This window comes from Peromyscus californicus, unplaced genomic scaffold, assembly GCF_007827085.1.
Source record: "Peromyscus californicus insignis strain IS unplaced genomic scaffold, ASM782708v3 Scaffold_10__1_contigs__length_136768540, whole genome shotgun sequence".
In the NCBI taxonomy this organism is placed as follows: Eukaryota; Metazoa; Chordata; class Mammalia; order Rodentia; family Cricetidae; genus Peromyscus; species Peromyscus californicus.
Window position 1 is genome coordinate 102,040,166 of NW_026294391.1, and position 17,134 is coordinate 102,057,299.

The following is a 17,134-nucleotide window of genomic DNA, read 5'->3' on the forward strand; positions in this document are numbered from 1 at the left end:
AATAATTCTGAAACTCAAATTTTAAGATTCCATTCCCCATTGTTGATCAGTAACTTTCTGAGCTCGTCAAACCAAAGGTTACTCAGAGGCACAGGAAACGGTGAAAGCAATCTTCCCTGACGAAACTGTGTCTACTGAGACAATGGTCATGGACTTCGGAGAGAGTGCCGCTTGTATTCTTCTCTAACTTATACTAAACCAGAGATACCACTCAGGAACAGAATGGACAGCTATGTTCACTTTTTAAAGATGCCTCTGAAATCCTCCTATCTTTGATGAACCAACATTGCATTGAACATTTCCTTAGGATCACTCTCAAGCATTCATGGTTAGGGTGTGAAGACATCCTTTTTCATTTCAGGATTCTGCAACGACTCTGCAAACAGTGGCTCCTAGCCCATTGGATTTAAGTGCTGCCAGCTCACAGCACTTGGCTCCTATCCTTTCATCAGCCAGCACCCCTGAGCCTCTCTACAGACTCCAGGGCACTGTAACAAGGGAGCAGACATGCCAGTCACCAACTGCATTTGGACCTGGGTCAAGGATTTTGTTTCGGCTCACACATTTGTATTCTAGGACTTTCTCCATTATGTTCTCATTTTGATGACATCATCTCCTTGGTGGCCTTATGTCCTACCCCCACTAGAATTCTCTTATTCCGTGAACCAACTGTCCTTTGCCGTGATCTTTGCTTTCATCTTCTCGTTTCCCCGGTGGGTCTCTGACAGGGCTTCCAGGCTTATGGTTTAATGACATTCAGTATTTCCCTTGCTTTCCACCCTTACTGTTAAGGAAGCTCCCAAGCAAACCGCATATAGTGTTTGTTACAAAACTTGAAGAAGCATAAAGGTCTGGACAAATGTCAGTTGAGGAAGAAGGGATGGAGTAGAAGGAGCAAGAGTCCATCTGGGCTCTAGTCCACATTTTGCTATTTAGTTCTGGACAAACCACTTGAGCCTGCTTGATCCGTTTTCTCATCTGTCAAGTGGTTCTAGTACTTACGATCTCCTCACAGTGAATGTTGACGGTATCTAATGAAGATTAAACAGGAGTAAATGTACAATGGCCTTTGGGAAGGGCACATGGCCACTATCAGAGCTATCCACAGAGTCCCCTATCTTCTGCACATAAAAAACAACTGAAGTGAAGAATTCAGAGATAGACCTATGTATGTGAGCTTAACTTATTTTTGACAAGAAAACTAAGAGCTAAATGGGGAAAGAGCAGTCTCTTAAACATATGTGCTGCAGTAAATCATGCATCTGATAAGGGTTTAGTATCTCTAGCAGGAGAAGAATGCTTATAACTCAACAGCAAAAAGAAGAAGCACAAGCTTAAATCCCAGTGCTCAGGAGGCTGAGGCAGGAGGATTGTGCATTTTTTAATCGTATAGGGAAAGGATTATGCATTTGAGGCTAGCCTGGGCTGTTTCTAAAAAACAGATAGGTAGTTAGGTAGATAGATAGATAGATAGATAGATAGATAGATAGATAGATAGATAGATAGATGGATGGATGGATGGATGGATGGATGGATGGATGGACAGGCAGACAGACAGATGTAAAAACCTAAGATGGACAATTTTTCCAAAGAACATATATACATTGTCAGGCCTGCCATTATCGGCTATTATAGAAAGGCCAGTGAAAACTACAATGGTGTACCTGCTAGAATCTTTTGTCAATGAGGGTGTAGTAGAGGAGTTGGAATCCTTGTATACTAATGGCAGGAATATGAAATATCTGATGAGGAAACTAGATTGTCTCTTTCTCTGGAAGCTAAACATAAAAACACCATACAACCCAAAACTTCCACTTCAAGTTTTCATGAAAAAAAAAAACAGACATTTATATGAATGTTTGTAACAGCATTTCCCTGTGGCCAAAAGGTGGGAATAAATGTCCATCAATACATTTAAAAAGGTAAATAAAATGTGGCATGTCCATAGAATGAAGTATTATTCAGCCACTAAAAGAAGTGAGGCACTGGCATATGCGGAAAGGTAGATGCATCTTCAAATGATGGTAAGTGAAAGGAGTCACACAGAACTTCAAGGATTGTATTAGTCTGTTTGTAGGAAACATCCAGAAGAGACGTCCCTAAATACAGCAGATTAGTGGTTTCTGATGGTTCAGGACAAGAGGAATAAGGAGTAGCTGACTAATGGTTATAGGTTTCAGGTAATGAAAGTGCCATAGGACTAAGTAGAGATGAAAACCGTGTGGCATTTTGAGTGTACTGAATCACTGAATTGTACACTTAAAAGAGGCTGATGTTGTCATTGAGATGTACCCCTGGATTTTTTTTAAGCTGAGGGAAATCAACTTTGGAAGGGCTTTATTTCTTAGAACGCCGCCTTCTAAATCCTTCCTTCTTCCCAACTTGTAGAACTTTCTTGAAGAAAGTTGTCTTTCTTAGGCACACTTTGACTTCACATCCCAATTCCATTTGCCACCATGGAAAATCATCAAATCCTTCACTCAGAGAGATTACTTAATACAAGGTTTTAACACCTCTGTAGCGTATTAGCCAGCCTATTTAAGATGTTACTCTCTGGGGCTGGCTCGGTGGTAAAGAACATGTATTGTTCTTATAGAGGACATGAGTTCAATTCCCAGTACCCACATCAGGCAGCTTACAGCGGCTTGTAACTCCAGTCCCAGGGGATTCCCCTACCCTCAGGCACATGCACATATACAGACAAACATATATATAAAACACATAAATAAACAATAATAAAAATTAAAAAATTAAATGTTACTATTTAATTTTGAAAACAGACAAGAAAAAAGAGGGCAATGCCTATCCAAAAATATGGAAGGAAACTAGAATTTTTAGCACCATGACTTTATGGGGTCAAATCAGAGTGAGGGACACCTTGTAGGTAAAGCAGCATTCATGCATCACTGCAGCCTTTCCTACCCCTCCTATTCAGGCAGTCCCCACCACTATGAGACTCTTCTGGGAAAAGCATCCAAGGAGAATGGCAATTCTTTTTCTCCAAAGAAGCTTCAATCCAGAAACAGCTATGTCTCCTAAACACTTCCTTGGGCCCTGGGTGACAGGAACTCCTTCTCTCTCCTAGCATGACAGCTGTGTCAATGCTTACCTTACTCCTTAGTGCTTGGGTTTTCTAAAGTAAGAGCAGAGGGAATGAGAAATGTATGCATGGGAGATGGAGAGAAGAGAGAACGATAGACTGGGGATGGACAGGGAAGGATTTCTCATTGACAGATTCACCAGCGGGATACCCAATATTCCTAATCAGGTCAGGGAGATGGAGAGAAGAGAGAATGATAGACTGGGGATGGACAGGGAAGGATTTCTCATTGACAGATTCACCAGCGGGATACCCAATATTCCTAATCAGGTCAGTTCTACTGGGGACTTTGTAACCAGAACTCAGTTGTTTCTCTTATCCTAGGTGCCTTTCATTTTACCATCACTACCTTTTTGACTATCTATCTGGGGTCAGATTAGAGACTGCTATTCAAAATCCTGTTTTGGGGGGACCCCAAAAGGAACATAAATAGCCAAGGGTCTAGAAATTGCCTGTCTTACTTCCTTGGGTCAAGAGAAAGTCCCTTTTAGGCACAAAATAATTTTCTAAGGATATGTGAAGAGGTGGTCCTCAACCCCACCTACAGATCAGAATCACCAGGGGAACTCTCAAGAAACTATTCAGAGATGGATTTCCATTTACACCAACTGAATCAGAATGTCTGCAGAAAGGGCCCAAGCATGTGAATGTATTTTATTTTGTTTTGCTTTGCTTTTTTAATACTCCAGGTGATTCTAAAATGAAACCAGGTTAATAACCATAGCTCAAAACTAACAGCTCCATAATTGGAGATCAAAGTTTACCAGCATAGCAAATAAATTATTAGAAATGTTTTGAAAGCAAAAGAATAGGGCATCCTCTGTTATCGAGGGAGCATACATTATTGAGGGTTCTGAGTGCTGGTGTGCATTTGCAGTCATGCACATGAATATGGAGAAGACTTCAAAGAGAGGAACAGGAATGTGGGTAGACTGGGGTTGAAGGCAAGATCTGGCAAGCAGCTTAGCCTGGGGCTGAGTCTTCAGGTACAAGAAGAGAGAAAAGCCTCGATGCCTTTACTGGAGAAACTGCATGGTGGAATTCCTATAGGAGACTAGCATTAATCTTACCTACAGCTAAACATAAACTCTCTTGCCTTCATTGCCTCCCAAAGATCATTAAGGAGAAAACTAACCAGGAAAGTTAAAAGTGTGGAGAAGGTATAATAGATTGTTTGCACAAGCAGAGTAAATGGGAAGTCTGAAAACCCCATCCCTTTCAAGTGTGCCTCAAGATAACAGGAAGTTCATGTTAACAAGAAATATACACAGATTGATGGCATTTCTCACTCCAACTTGAGATAGATGAAGGCAGCTGCATACGCTACATTCTGATTCCTCCCTTGAAATTATGTAGCTCCATGGCCCCTAACATCCTAGCCTCGGTCCCCATCTCCAAACAGAAGGCACTGCGAAATGCAAAGTCGCTTTCTCTCTTACCATATCCTTAAATCCTCCGAGGACTGCAGCAGTGATGATACCCAGGAACAGGCCAACGATGTTGAGGATGGTGGCAGACCAGAGTAGATGGTACAGGTGGATGATGTCCTGGCAGCTGCTGACATCAATGTATTCATAGTACCCACCAGTGATTTCCACCCTGCTGCATGGAGAGAAGCACACTACAGTCAGTCTCCTAGGAGCAGAAAATCTCCCTCCCTTGCCACCACCACCAGGATCTGACTACTATGTAGCTCAGGGAAAAAAAGATGCCTAGGAAGGTGGGGATCTGTTGTAAGGGGTATCATTGCAGTTGGCTTAGAGTGTGCAACAGAACAATAAACCAAAGTGCGATTGGTGTGTGTCTAAAAATGTTGCCTGTTTGAGAGACTCTTGTAACCATCACTAACACTGACTAAATGACATTTATTGACACATTATCTATCAGGCTCAGTGCTTAGCATTTCACATATGTCAATTCAGTAAATCTGGGCAGTCTAATATGGTAGTTACTAGCCATATGTGACTACCTAGTAAGTAAATTTTGAAATTCAAGCATTTGTTCTTCTCATGTTTCAAGTGTTTCCTAGCCATATGTAGATAGTGGTTATTGGACTGGACAGAGCATATTATAAAGAATTTCTATTATCACAGCAATGTCTGTCAACACTGCAAATGCTTATAATATTCTATAAGGTAGAGAAGCGGTTCTCAACCTCTGGATAGAGACCCCCTTACGGGTCAAACGACCCTTTTACAGGGGTCACCTAAGACCAACAGAAAACATAGATATTTACATTATGATTCATAACAGTAGCAAAATTACAGTTATGAAATAGCAACAAAAATAATTTTATGGTTGGGGGATACCACAACATGAGGAACTGTGTTAAAGGTTTGCAGCATTAGGAACCTTGAGAGCCACTGAGGTAGATGTTGTTACACTTCCACTTTTCAAATGAAGGAAGTGAAGCACAGGGAGGGAACTTGGTCAAGTCATAAGTGGTAAAGCTGAACTCCGATTGAGGCTTCAAAGACTTCAATGCCTCCTCTTTCAAAAGCATCCCCCCCCCTGCAAAAGTTCGATGTGCTAATGCACTACTAAAACTGAGCTGTAACACAAAACTCAGAGTATCATGTCCTTGGAGAGGTCTTCCTTGGCTACCTTGTCTAAAGATGCTCACACTCAGCCTAGTTACTCTGAGTCACATTACTTGATACAGACTGATTTGTACTATCTATCCAAAAATACATATGTGGAAGACATAATCTCTGCAGGTTCTGCATCTACAAATTCAATCAGCCATGGATTAAAAATTTAAAGTGTGGGTCTGTATGAACATATATAGATCATTTCCTGTTGTTATTCCACAAATAATATAGTATAATACCTCATTTCATGACATTTACATTGGGTTAGGAATTATAATTAATCTAAAGGTGATTTAAAATATATAGAAAGCTGTGTGTAGGTTGTGGAGGTTATAGTATCCATTTTATGCAAAGAACTTCAGCATCTACAGATTTTTGTTTCAGTGGGGGAGAAGGAGCTAGAACCAATCATCTTACTCGTGCTGAGGGATGAGTGACAAGATAAACTCACTAGTTTACTAAGTTAAACTTGGGTAGAATAATTTCTTTGATCTATCTCTGCTCTTTCTGGAGTGAAGAGACATGTGTTCATATCTCAGGAAAAAACTCACACACCTGCCATGCATGACACCCATTTGGTGCTGCATAAATACCTGATAAAGGAATTAAATGGAAATCCCTGTCCTTCTGGATAATGCAAAGCAGCTAACGTGAAACATGGTGCTTAAAATTAAACAAACAATGAAGTCCCCTAACATCTGAGGGCTATTACATGAGACTTCCCTGTTATTGAAATACCAAGAATGAAAAAAAAATACCAAAACAAAATCAAGGGTTAATCTCCAAAATGAACCAGAGAGGGATTATTCATGCAAGAATGACTTTTAAAGTTTACAAATAAATTTAACTTAGGATTCTTTAAAAACAATTTCTCTAAAGAATTGAAATCAGTGTGGTTACAGGGTAGACTACATCAGAATCACCAATGTGTGTATTTACATGTGTCTGCCTGTGTGTATCAACTGTATTCTTTGTGTGTGGTTATGAATGTATGTGCTAGCTTACAGAAGCACCAGAGGGCATTAGATCCCCAGAACATGGAGTTACAGGCAGAAGACCGACCTTGGGTTCCGAAGCATCCATATTAGGCAGCTCACAACTGCCTGTAACTCCAGTTAACCACTGAGCTATGTCTCCAGCCCCTCAGAGTAGAATTTTAAGAGTACTTGAAGTCATCTGAATTTAAATTGAATTTCAATATCTTTAGGGACATATCTGAAGAGCCCATTCATCAGCATACCTTGAGTGTCTCCTATGAATTGACACTGGTGGTGGGGAAGGAGAGTGTACACATTACTTATTACCCCCAAAAGATGCATCTGTACAGGTTCAATCCCTTTGAAAAGGGCAGGTATATGTATAATGGTGAGTGCGGGGTTGTAGGGACACATTAGTGGCTTCGTCTGACATCCTCCCAATTAATTATCTTTGCCTACCTTCTAGGCTACTGAGAGTAAGTGAATAGTACATATAGGAAGGCAGTATACCCTAGTAAACTCAGGAGCCAAGCTGCATTTGAATCCTGGCTGACAAAAACATTTTTAACTTCTCTGAGCCTGGGAGATCTAATTAGAATGTTGCATGACCAAGCCTGGTAGATGGCTTGATATATAAAAAAGGCTTGCCTTGTAAGCTTGATGCCCTGAGTGCTATCTGCAGAACCCACATTTTAAAAGTCAGATGTGGGAGCATCTGTAATCCCAGCACTCCTATGGCAAGATGGAAAGAGGAGCCAGAATTGGCTGCAAGCTTGCAGGCCAGCTAGCAGAGGAAGAAATAAGCTAGGAGAGCCTGCCTTATTAAGATGGAAGGTGAGGACTGACCCCTCCACACATGCATGGCATGTGTGTTTGCACACACGCACGCGTGCGCGCACACACACACACACACACACACACACACACACACACACACACATTAAAATTTAAAAGGCTGTGTATAAAGTAGTACTCTAGCACATAACAAGTAGAAAAAATTTTTTTCCTTATGAGAGCCACTGTCTGGAAACATAATTCGAACTTTTGAAGGACATGTTTAAAGACACTAATGTTTTAAGTGCACATGCCTCAACATGGAGTTGTGAGTAGTTCATTTAAATCTATAATAATTTGGGACTTTGCTGTGGGATGTTCTGTATGTCAAATATGTTGCTCTGATTGGTTAGTAAATAAAACACTGATTGGCCAGTAGCCAGGCAGGAAGGATAGGTGGGACAAGCAGAGAAGAGAATTCTGGGAACAGGAAGGCTGAGTCAGAGAGACACTGCCAGCCGCCACCATGACAAGCAGCATGTGAAGATGCCTGTAAGCCACGAGCCACGTGGCAAGGTATAGATTTATAGAAATGGATTAGTTTAAGATATAAGAACAGTTAGCAAGAAGCCTGCCACGGCCATACAGTTTGTAAGCAATATAAGTCTCTGTGTTTACTTGGTTGGGTCTGACGGCTGTGGGACTGGTGGTAGACAGAGATTTGTCCTGACTGTGGGCCAGGCAGGAAAACTCTAGCTACAGGACTTGATATGGAGCATTTGTCTAGCATGTACCAGTCCCCTGGTTCCATCTTTGGCACTTCAAAAATACAAAAAAGTAGTCAGTTTTCCAGAGTATAGTTGGTTTCAATTTGAGTGGGTTCAGCAGCTATTTAATTTTTAAAAACTGAGCCATGAAGCAAAAGAAAGTTAATGGTTAATATTAGTATATGTTTTAGCAAATTAATGTGGTTTGCTTCTATTTGAGAGTCATGATTTCATTTGGTCCACTTTCTGGGAAAAATGTACCCTAAAATTATATCTTTTGCCTTCCTATTACCCTCACCCTTGGGCCTCCATGACTGCCAGGCACTCCCGCCAGACTCTAGCGATGCTTGGTTAATCTTCCTAAAATGTTTTCTAAAACTTAAAGTCATTCTTTTTTTTCAAAACTTTTTCATGGCTCTTCACTATCAGCAAGACAAAAAATGATCCAGGCCTGATGAAAATGCTCAATGGGAAAAGACACTTGCTGCCAAACCTGATGACTTCCGCAAGTTGTCCTCTGATGTGTATATGTGCACTGTGGCATGTACACACACACACACACACACACACACACACACACACACACACACACACAATACATAACTATATCATAAGAAAAAAATTTGCCGGGCGGTGGTGGCGCACGCCTTTAATCCCAGCACTCGGGAGGCAGAGCCAGGCGGATCTCTGTGAGTTCGAGGCCAGCCTGGACTACCAAGTGAGTTCCAGGAAAGGCGCAAAGCTACACAGAGAAACCCTGTCTCGAAAAACCAAAAAAAAAAAATTTAAATGAAAAATTGTCCAAATTTCCATCTGCTACAACCTGGGTTAAAAATGCAGTGCACACTCTAACTAGGCTGTAGTTCTCAGATTTTTCCCTTCTAGAAGATACTGTCTTCAGTTCCCGGCCTGTCTAGATCCCCCATTGGCTCAAAGTTTCAACAAGGCCTTCTCAAGGACTCCAATGCCCATTCATGAGATTTTCCCCTGAACACCCACAGCCTCAGAGAGTCTTTTCTTTTTTCTTCATCTGTTATTAGTTTTCCATCTAAGCTAATATATATTGAGAGGCTGCTCCATGCTGAGTAGTACAGTATAACCAAGTCCAAGGCCACCATGATGTCTGTCTCTGTTAAACTTGTAACCTCTTGAAAGAGACAGCCATCTCTCACATTACATCTTTTTTATGTCTCTCCTGCTGCCTAGAACAGTGCTAGAAATAATAAAGACCATGGATGAATACGCAGTGAATGAGTAACTGAGTGCAAAGCCTTATCATTGCATTGATCAGGACAGTGCTCATTAGATATGGGCTTGCTTTCCCTTGCACTCCACTCACTGGGTAGGCCTAAAGAAGCAGACAACCTGTGTTCAAATTACTACTTAACACAGGCACTAGCAGCTGATCTTGGGGAAAGCAAGAAGGTGTCTTTCTGTTCTTCACCAAGAGAAAGTCAGCTTGGAGTGGTAATTCATCTTCTCCTCTCTTCTTCTCTCTCCATCCTTCCCCTTCTCTATCTCTCTCTATCTGCCTACCTCCTTCCCTCCTTTCCTCCCTGTCTCTCTCATTCACCCTATTTTTAAGTTCCCCTTCTGGCAAACTGAGTTTCTATAGAACACAACAGCCCCTGGCACAGAGTAGGAGTGCCATAAAGGTTTGTTAAAGGGAATGAGGAATGGAAGTGAGCTGTCCTCTGTCACTGTATTCCTAGCTGAGGCAGTACACAAACCACTCCATTTCCTTTAGGTTACACACTGAAAACCAGCGATATTGACTTGACCTCTCCAAAGACGAGTGACTAGATGGAAGGAAGAGACATTCGGAAAGGCCACTGCAGAGAAGCTGTGTCCTAGAGAAAGCCACCTTCCTGCACAAAGCTAAATGGAATAATCTATGTTTGGTATTAAACCTCACCACCCATGACGTCAGTGAAGGTCTGCGGGTTCGAGGGGACAGTAGACACTCTGTTTCTGTAGCACTGTACAAATGACTGCCTGATGTTTTTGTTCCCACTTTTTTTTTCTTGGCCTCCTTTCCAGGAAATGGACTGGAGGAGCTGGCAATTGATTAAAAATAGGCTTCGTGTGAGGAAAACAAATATGCATTCGGCAAAATTAAAGTCTCCAAGCCTCAGAATGCTGGTTTCTAGCTATATTTAGGCCTTGAATTTAACTCTCATTGGCTCTGGCTGAAAAAAAATAACCTGGGTCAAGGAAAAAGCTTTGCCTTCGTTGCGAGTCTGTCCTCTATTTAGTCTTATAGCTGCTTTCTGAACTGATCGAAATGTAAGCAAGTCCTTTTCTATTGGTTTTGTCCTTGGGATCCTGGCAACTCAGACTCGGGTCTGCCTTCTAGATACATGGCAGACTAAAGCTACTCCCGAGCTTGAAGATCTTTAGGAACAGCATGACCTGTGTCAGTTGCCTCATGTAATATTTTCTTTCTCTGGTGAAAAGAAGGTTTTGTCTTGTTTTGGAGTGGATTATTTGTTTTGGACACGGTTTCTCTGTGTAACAGCTCTGGCTGTCCTGAAACTCACTCTGTAGACAAGGCTGGACTTGAACTCACAGAGATCCATCTGCCTCTACCTCCCGAGTGCTGGGATTAAAGGCGTGTGCCACCACTGCCCGGCTTGTCTCCACTTTCATCATCTTTCTTTAGTCATGCCTGTGCTGGAGGCAGGGGATACTGATGAAGTGGAATCATATCCCCTGCCCATTGGAAGTCCAGTCTAATACAACTTCTTAACAAATCCCTTTCTTAAAAACAACACTGGCATGAGTTACTTTTATGAAAGCCGGCTATGGTGAAATTTAGATTAACAAAAAGATAAGTTGGGTTTGTGTCTCCACTGGAAAAAATAGGAGACAATATTCACCCATAGGCTCAGATAAATGGCATTTAAGTAACCTTTTATGTATCTAATCCTTTTTCTGAAACATATCCACTGTAGAGACAAAGCTCAGCTCGCTTGCTCTCTCTCTCTCTCTCTCTCTCTCTCTCTCTCTCTCTCTCTCTCTCTCTCTCTCTTCCCCCCGCCCCGTGTGTGTGTGTGTGTGTGTGTGTGTGTGTGTGTGTGTGTGTGTGTGTGTGTGTGTGTGTGTGTTTGTGTGTGCATGAGAGCTTATCTCTCTCCAGACCCCGTTCAGTTCCTGGTGGCCTCCAGCCCTATTCCATGAGGTCATGGAGCAGGAAGGGAGAGGCATGGGAGAGGTAGGTGGAAAGGAGAGTAGCAAAGAGAGTGGGGAGATAACAAGGGAGTGAAGAGAAATAATCCCAACTCTTATGTTCCTTTGATTATTTTCAGAAAAAATGAGCTCAAAAAGTATAATGATAGCCTACTCTCAATCATCCCTATTAAGGAGGGACTACCTTTATATATGGTTATTATGACAACATGAATACTTATGCATCTCCTGTCCACCCCAGATAATCCTTACACCTCATTTGTGCTTTCGAATTTCTCTTTCTCTATTGCCAGATATTTCAAGGAAATGAGACTGGTATTAGCAAAAATCATAAAGGTCTAGGGTGAGCTCTCCTGTGCTTCTTTCCACTTCCAGCCTGTCAGTTTTCAATTCTCAGACCAGAGAAACCAGTCTCTGAATATCAACATCAAGGGAATGTGTAGGAGTACACCACTGCCCTCTAAGGCCTCTCCATCTAGATCCTCTGCTACTTCCTCCCTCCCTCCTTTGGCCTTCAGCTCTCCTACACGAAGTCTGAAAACAGTCATGCATAGATAAGCATTATCTAACAACACCCTATATGTAGGGCTATTCACTCATAATCTTTATCACATGCTCACACGTCTCTGCCAATTCCACCTTCTAAATTGTTCTTTAAAAGATTCGCCCTGTTGCCAGGCGGTGGTGGTGCACACCTTTAGGCCCACACTTGGGAGGCAGAGGCAGGTGGATCTCTGTGAGTTCAAGGCCAGCCTGGTCTACAAATTGAGTTCCAGGACAGCCAGGAATACCCACAGAGAAGCCTGTCTTGAAAAACAAACAAAAAAATGCTTCCTGCTTTCCATTGCCGCTAAACCAACTTGGTCTAGGTCTCATTCTCTCCAGCATCCCAGCTGTCTGGAGTGTCTGCCAGTTCAACTTCATTTCCTGTGCTGTGTACTTCCAATAGCTCCCAGTTGCTTACATGGTCAAGGCCAAAGGGTTCTTTAATATTTGACCTTGGCTCCTGCTTTCCTTTCACCACCCGCTGCATTTTTCTATAGCCCCCTGCACTTCTTACCTCCTGACAACTTGTAAGCATATCTTCCCCACCTTTACCTGGTTTTAGTTTGTATCCTAAATTCCTCCTTATCTTTTGTCCCTCGATTGCTTAGGGCACCAGGGTCCTTGCTATGTCCACTGATCCTCACTACACTATTAAATTATGTTCGCGTATCAATTGTTCATTGTCTTTCCTACAAGCATGAACTCTGTATTCTTACCACCTAATGTTTCGAAAGAAAGAACTGGTGGAGATATAACTGGAAGGCAGAGAGTTGGAATGGTACCAACCCTGCTTCAGAGCCTCTAGTTTGCTGTCCCTTCTGCTTGAAAACTCTTTTCTTGGGTATCTTCTTGTTTTGCTCTCCAGATTTATTCAGGTCCCTTCACAAATGTCACCTTCACAAAAAAACATCCCATATGTACTTTGTGTACACAGTTTCTCCCTCATTGGTGTCTACCTTTCCTGATTCATTTTTCTTTAGCGCTCTAATCACACTCAACATTATATTAGGTATTATGTGTGTTTATGTTCTCTTCCCTGCTAGAATATAAGCTCCACAGGACAAAGATTGTTTTAATCACTGCATAATCCTCAGTGTGTAGAACAGGTCCAGGTCCCGAGAAGGTACTCAATAAACATTTGTTGGATGCTGTTGAATGTAGATATAGTGCTGGGTTTGAGTCCTACTTCCATTTTCAAGTTGTATTGTATTTAGTCAATTGTGTATTTCTTCTAAGCTTCACTTTCCTTATCTTTGATGTGCTGATGACTCTACAGACTTTATAGGCAAAATTGAAATGTAAAGAAAGTTAAATGAGATGAAATTTGCAAAAGTACCCAGCGTGATGCCTTGCACAGAGAAGGCGGGTTAGGTGGAATCTGTGGCAGACCCATAGCCCTTAATTCTATGATTCCCACCATACACCCTTCACCAGCCTTGGCTCTCCTAGCACCCAACATGGCCAAACAATTACTACTGTGTCCATGGCACCACACTCACTTGCCACAGTTGTAGAGGTCGCAGCAGAAGCAGGTGTTGCCCCGGATTCGAGGTGTGCAAAGTCCACGGCTAAGTTGAGGGCAGTTCACCTGAAGTCACAAAACAACAATAGGAGAAGCTAGCACTGGGTGGGAGGAGTGGTCCTCTGAGTTGAAACGTGAGTTAGTGACTGATGGAGACAGAAATGATGGCTGGGATATAAGCATATCCATGCAAAAGAAAGATGAGGCTAAGCAGAGAGGTAGCTCTGTTTGTGCATAAAGCAAGCACCTATAGAGCTGGGATTGTGTCCAGCCCCAGGCACAGTCCCTAGTGCCCCACTCATAAAGGGTGGCAGTAGACAAGAGGAAGAACAGGTGGAACAGTATATGGAATACTAAATGGGTATTAGGGGATGAGGATATGAAGGGTGAGCAAATCAGGACACGAGATAAAAGAGGATCTGGTAGAAGTGAATGCAGAGGGGTCATTACATGAGCATTGAAGTATAACAATACCTCTTTAACTGCCTGGGTAAGGTTCCTCAAAGCCCTTGTAGAAGGAGCAATTTTGGCTGAGGAAGTTATGACCTTATATGGGAAAAATCAAGTTAAGAGAAACAGGATTACAAGCAAACTTATGGAAACCATTATGAATATCTGTGCAGTCGGCAAATTAACACAAAGCTATCGCAATGAAATCGAGAGGATAGCTGTAACAGTCTTACACTTTTAGAGTTTACAAAAACATTTTGCAAATCTAAAAACATAAGGAATAATCTGCATTTACCTTCTCTTGCTTACAAGAAAATTTTCAAGTTCCCTTCCCTCTAAGGGTGTAGTAAAGTACTTTCACATTTGTTTGGCTTTGTTGCAGAAATAGTCATAGGAAATAGGCACTTTTCTTCATACTGGGCCCTTCATCCAAGTGCCTATTGCCTTTTTGATATGCTGTTAGCACACACACATTTTATTCCTCCTTCTAACCCAGGAACAATTAGAAAAATGGCAACTTTGTGTTTGCTAACCGAAAATGGAGGGAAGTGAATGGTACTACCATAATAAAAGCATTTAATATCCTTGTGAGCAAGACTATGACTCTGTCTAACTCCAAGAACACCATTCATGATGTGTTTTATGTAACGTGGCTCCCCATGAGTTTGTGTGATGTAGTGGCCATTTTGCCCCCATTTGTCTTCTTTTTTTCTTTTTCAATCACATGTGTGTTATCTTTTAATGTTATTTTTGTAATTTGCTTTAGTTCTCTGAGAATTTCATACATTTCATTGTGATCCTGTCAACCCCTTTTTCTAACTCTTCTTAGATCCCTCCCCACTTCCCTACCATCCCAACTTTGTATCCTTTATTTTTCCCCCTATAGAGTCCAATTTGTGCTGCTAATGTACTCTTGGGTGTGTCCTCACAGTGAGTGGCTTTCATTTTGAGGTTAACAGAGTGCCAAATTGTCAGAGTTCCCAGAAACAGGTAGAATTTCATATGTTGGAATCCGTTGGTTGGGATGGGATTAGGACGTGCTGAAATCAAAGTGCCCCACCCCCAATGTTGCCACTGTTAATGCCTCTAGCTGAAGCAACATGAAACACAAGGGAGTATGAAACAGGAAAAAATACTCTCCTGAGCCTACTCAAAGATTATTCAGCGGCCTCTTAGTGGTATCATGAGAAGGCCAGACTAACAATCTGGGTCTCCTTAGAACCTTGAGATAGAACAGAGTGCTGAGTTAGTTATCCTGATTCGGCCTCCAGACCCTTCCCACATGCGGGGTTCATGCTTTGCCTTCTCAGCATAGGCCTAGTGTCCTGGTGGGCTTCATATCTTCTTTGAGATGAGCACCAGGCAACTGAATCATCATCGGCAGAGATGGAGAAGGGACACACACTGAGAGACTACTGGCTGGGGTCAGAGAGGCAGCCTGTGGCCATGGAACAAAATTAATCTGATTAGGCCTCCTGAGGCTCCAATCTATGACATGTCCTCAGTACCACTGTATTTTGACCCACTGAAATAAACAGCTCAAGACATCTAGCAGTAAGCCTTAGGTCTGTGGAAAGAAAGAATATAGAAAGAGTGTTTCGTGGCTGGAGAGTTGTCTCAGCGGTTAAGAGCCCTTGTTCTTGCAGAGGACAGGGTTCGATTCCCAGCATCCACATGGTGTCTCATAACTAACTGTGTGTAACTCCAGTACGCATGTGGTGCACATACATACATGCAGGCAAAACACTCATACATGTAAAATAATAAAATGAATAAATCTAGTTTTTAAGAAAGGTCATTTCAGATCAAACAAGGGACTTTCCCATGAGGTAAAGACATGCAGCGTCATTGTGGCTCACCTCCTCAGCTTCCCTCTGGGATGTCTTGGGAACATAGTGGCACCGGTTAGCATAGAGGGGTTTCAAATCCTATAAAGGGAAACACCAAACCGAAAGCGTTTTGGTTTTGTAAAATAAAATACCAAGAGCCCTGCCTGCTAATAAAAGATTTGAAAACACACACACACACACACACACACACACACACACACACACACACACACACACACACTCACACACTCACTCACACACACACACAAGAGGGGGGAGGCCATAGGTTGGGTTAAATTCTTAAAGTTGTCTATGAGAGAGAGGGCTGAGAATGTGTGGATCAGACAAAATCATTCTAATAACCGCTTTCTGTTGGACTACTTCACTTAATGAGAAACCAGGAAGACTGATTGAAAAATTAGTTTCTTGAAATTTCCTCTCTGATTTTCTTTTACTTCTAGGCTTTGTCTTCTTGCAAACAGTCCCTAGGGAGCAAGATTCAAAACTCCAGGTTATTGCAATATTACACTTCTAAATAGAGAGAGCTCAGCTTCAACTATGAAGTCTCATTATCACCTGGGGACTAGATAAGGGCTGGTTGACTTGTGCTCCCTGCAGGTATTTCCACAGCCTTTGCAAAAAGAAGAGGTGAAGAAGCCAGATGCTGGAGGATGGGCAACTACCTAGTCAGCTGGAGATTTTAATTCAACTGAACTACGAGCCATTTTCACTCAGCTACACAACTTAGATAAAGCCGGGGAGCTTAAAATGTACTTTTAAGGCAAAGACAAAAAATTAATGTGGAAATCAAGGACAGTTGATTTACTCTGCTAGCTTGGCCAGCTTTCTGATGAAGCTTGCAGGAACAAAGGTTGGAAGCCAGAGATGCCTGGAAAGTTGTAACCAGAAGATGCAGTCATTTTCAGAACTGATGCTAAGCATCCCTGTGTAGTAGGGGTCTTCGGACAAAGTCACACTGGCATAAGACAATGGTTTATGCAAAATGGCCTTAGGGGTTTAGTTCAAAGTCTCCAGGCAGAATGAATTTATCTTTTGCCTTTCCCCTTCTGCCCTCACTTTTCTTTGTTCCAATCCTGATGGTTATTTTTCCCTATACCTGTGATTTAGAATCCCCTTTACTTGGCATTGAGTACCTCTTGCCTTCTATTCTGTGACCCCATCAATGACCTTGGGCTTTCCATTAGCTCATGCTCCATAATTCTCTTTGCTGTTCAGTGTTACAAAAATGCATTGCTGTTAATTCAGTCTGGAGTCAGACTAGAAAGGAATTCAGACTCTCATGCTCACAACTGGCAGGATTTACTTTCTATGTTAGAGTAACAGCAGACTCATTATTATTGTGCTCAAGGAAAGGTTTGACCATGGTGC

At 42.0% G+C, this 17,134-nt stretch overlaps 1 protein-coding gene across 2 annotated transcripts in view; it reads right to left on the reverse strand.

Moving 5' to 3' along the window:
* Positions 1 to 17,134, reverse strand: part of Tmem255a (transmembrane protein 255A) — a 52,303-nt gene that overhangs the window by 12,815 nt on the left and 22,354 nt on the right. Inside the window, exons 5-8 of one of the 2 annotated variants that reach the window (XM_052738249.1) lie at positions 15,776 to 15,844; positions 13,941 to 14,012; positions 13,444 to 13,532; positions 4,540 to 4,702 (exon numbers count right to left, since the gene is read on the reverse strand). In XM_052738249.1, the coding sequence (XP_052594209.1) occupies positions 4,540 to 4,702; positions 13,444 to 13,532; positions 13,941 to 14,012; positions 15,776 to 15,844 (393 nt within the window). The remainder of the gene's footprint in view (positions 1 to 4,539; positions 4,703 to 13,443; positions 13,533 to 13,940; positions 14,013 to 15,775; positions 15,845 to 17,134) is intronic. The other variant, XM_052738251.1, reaches the window with a different exon arrangement.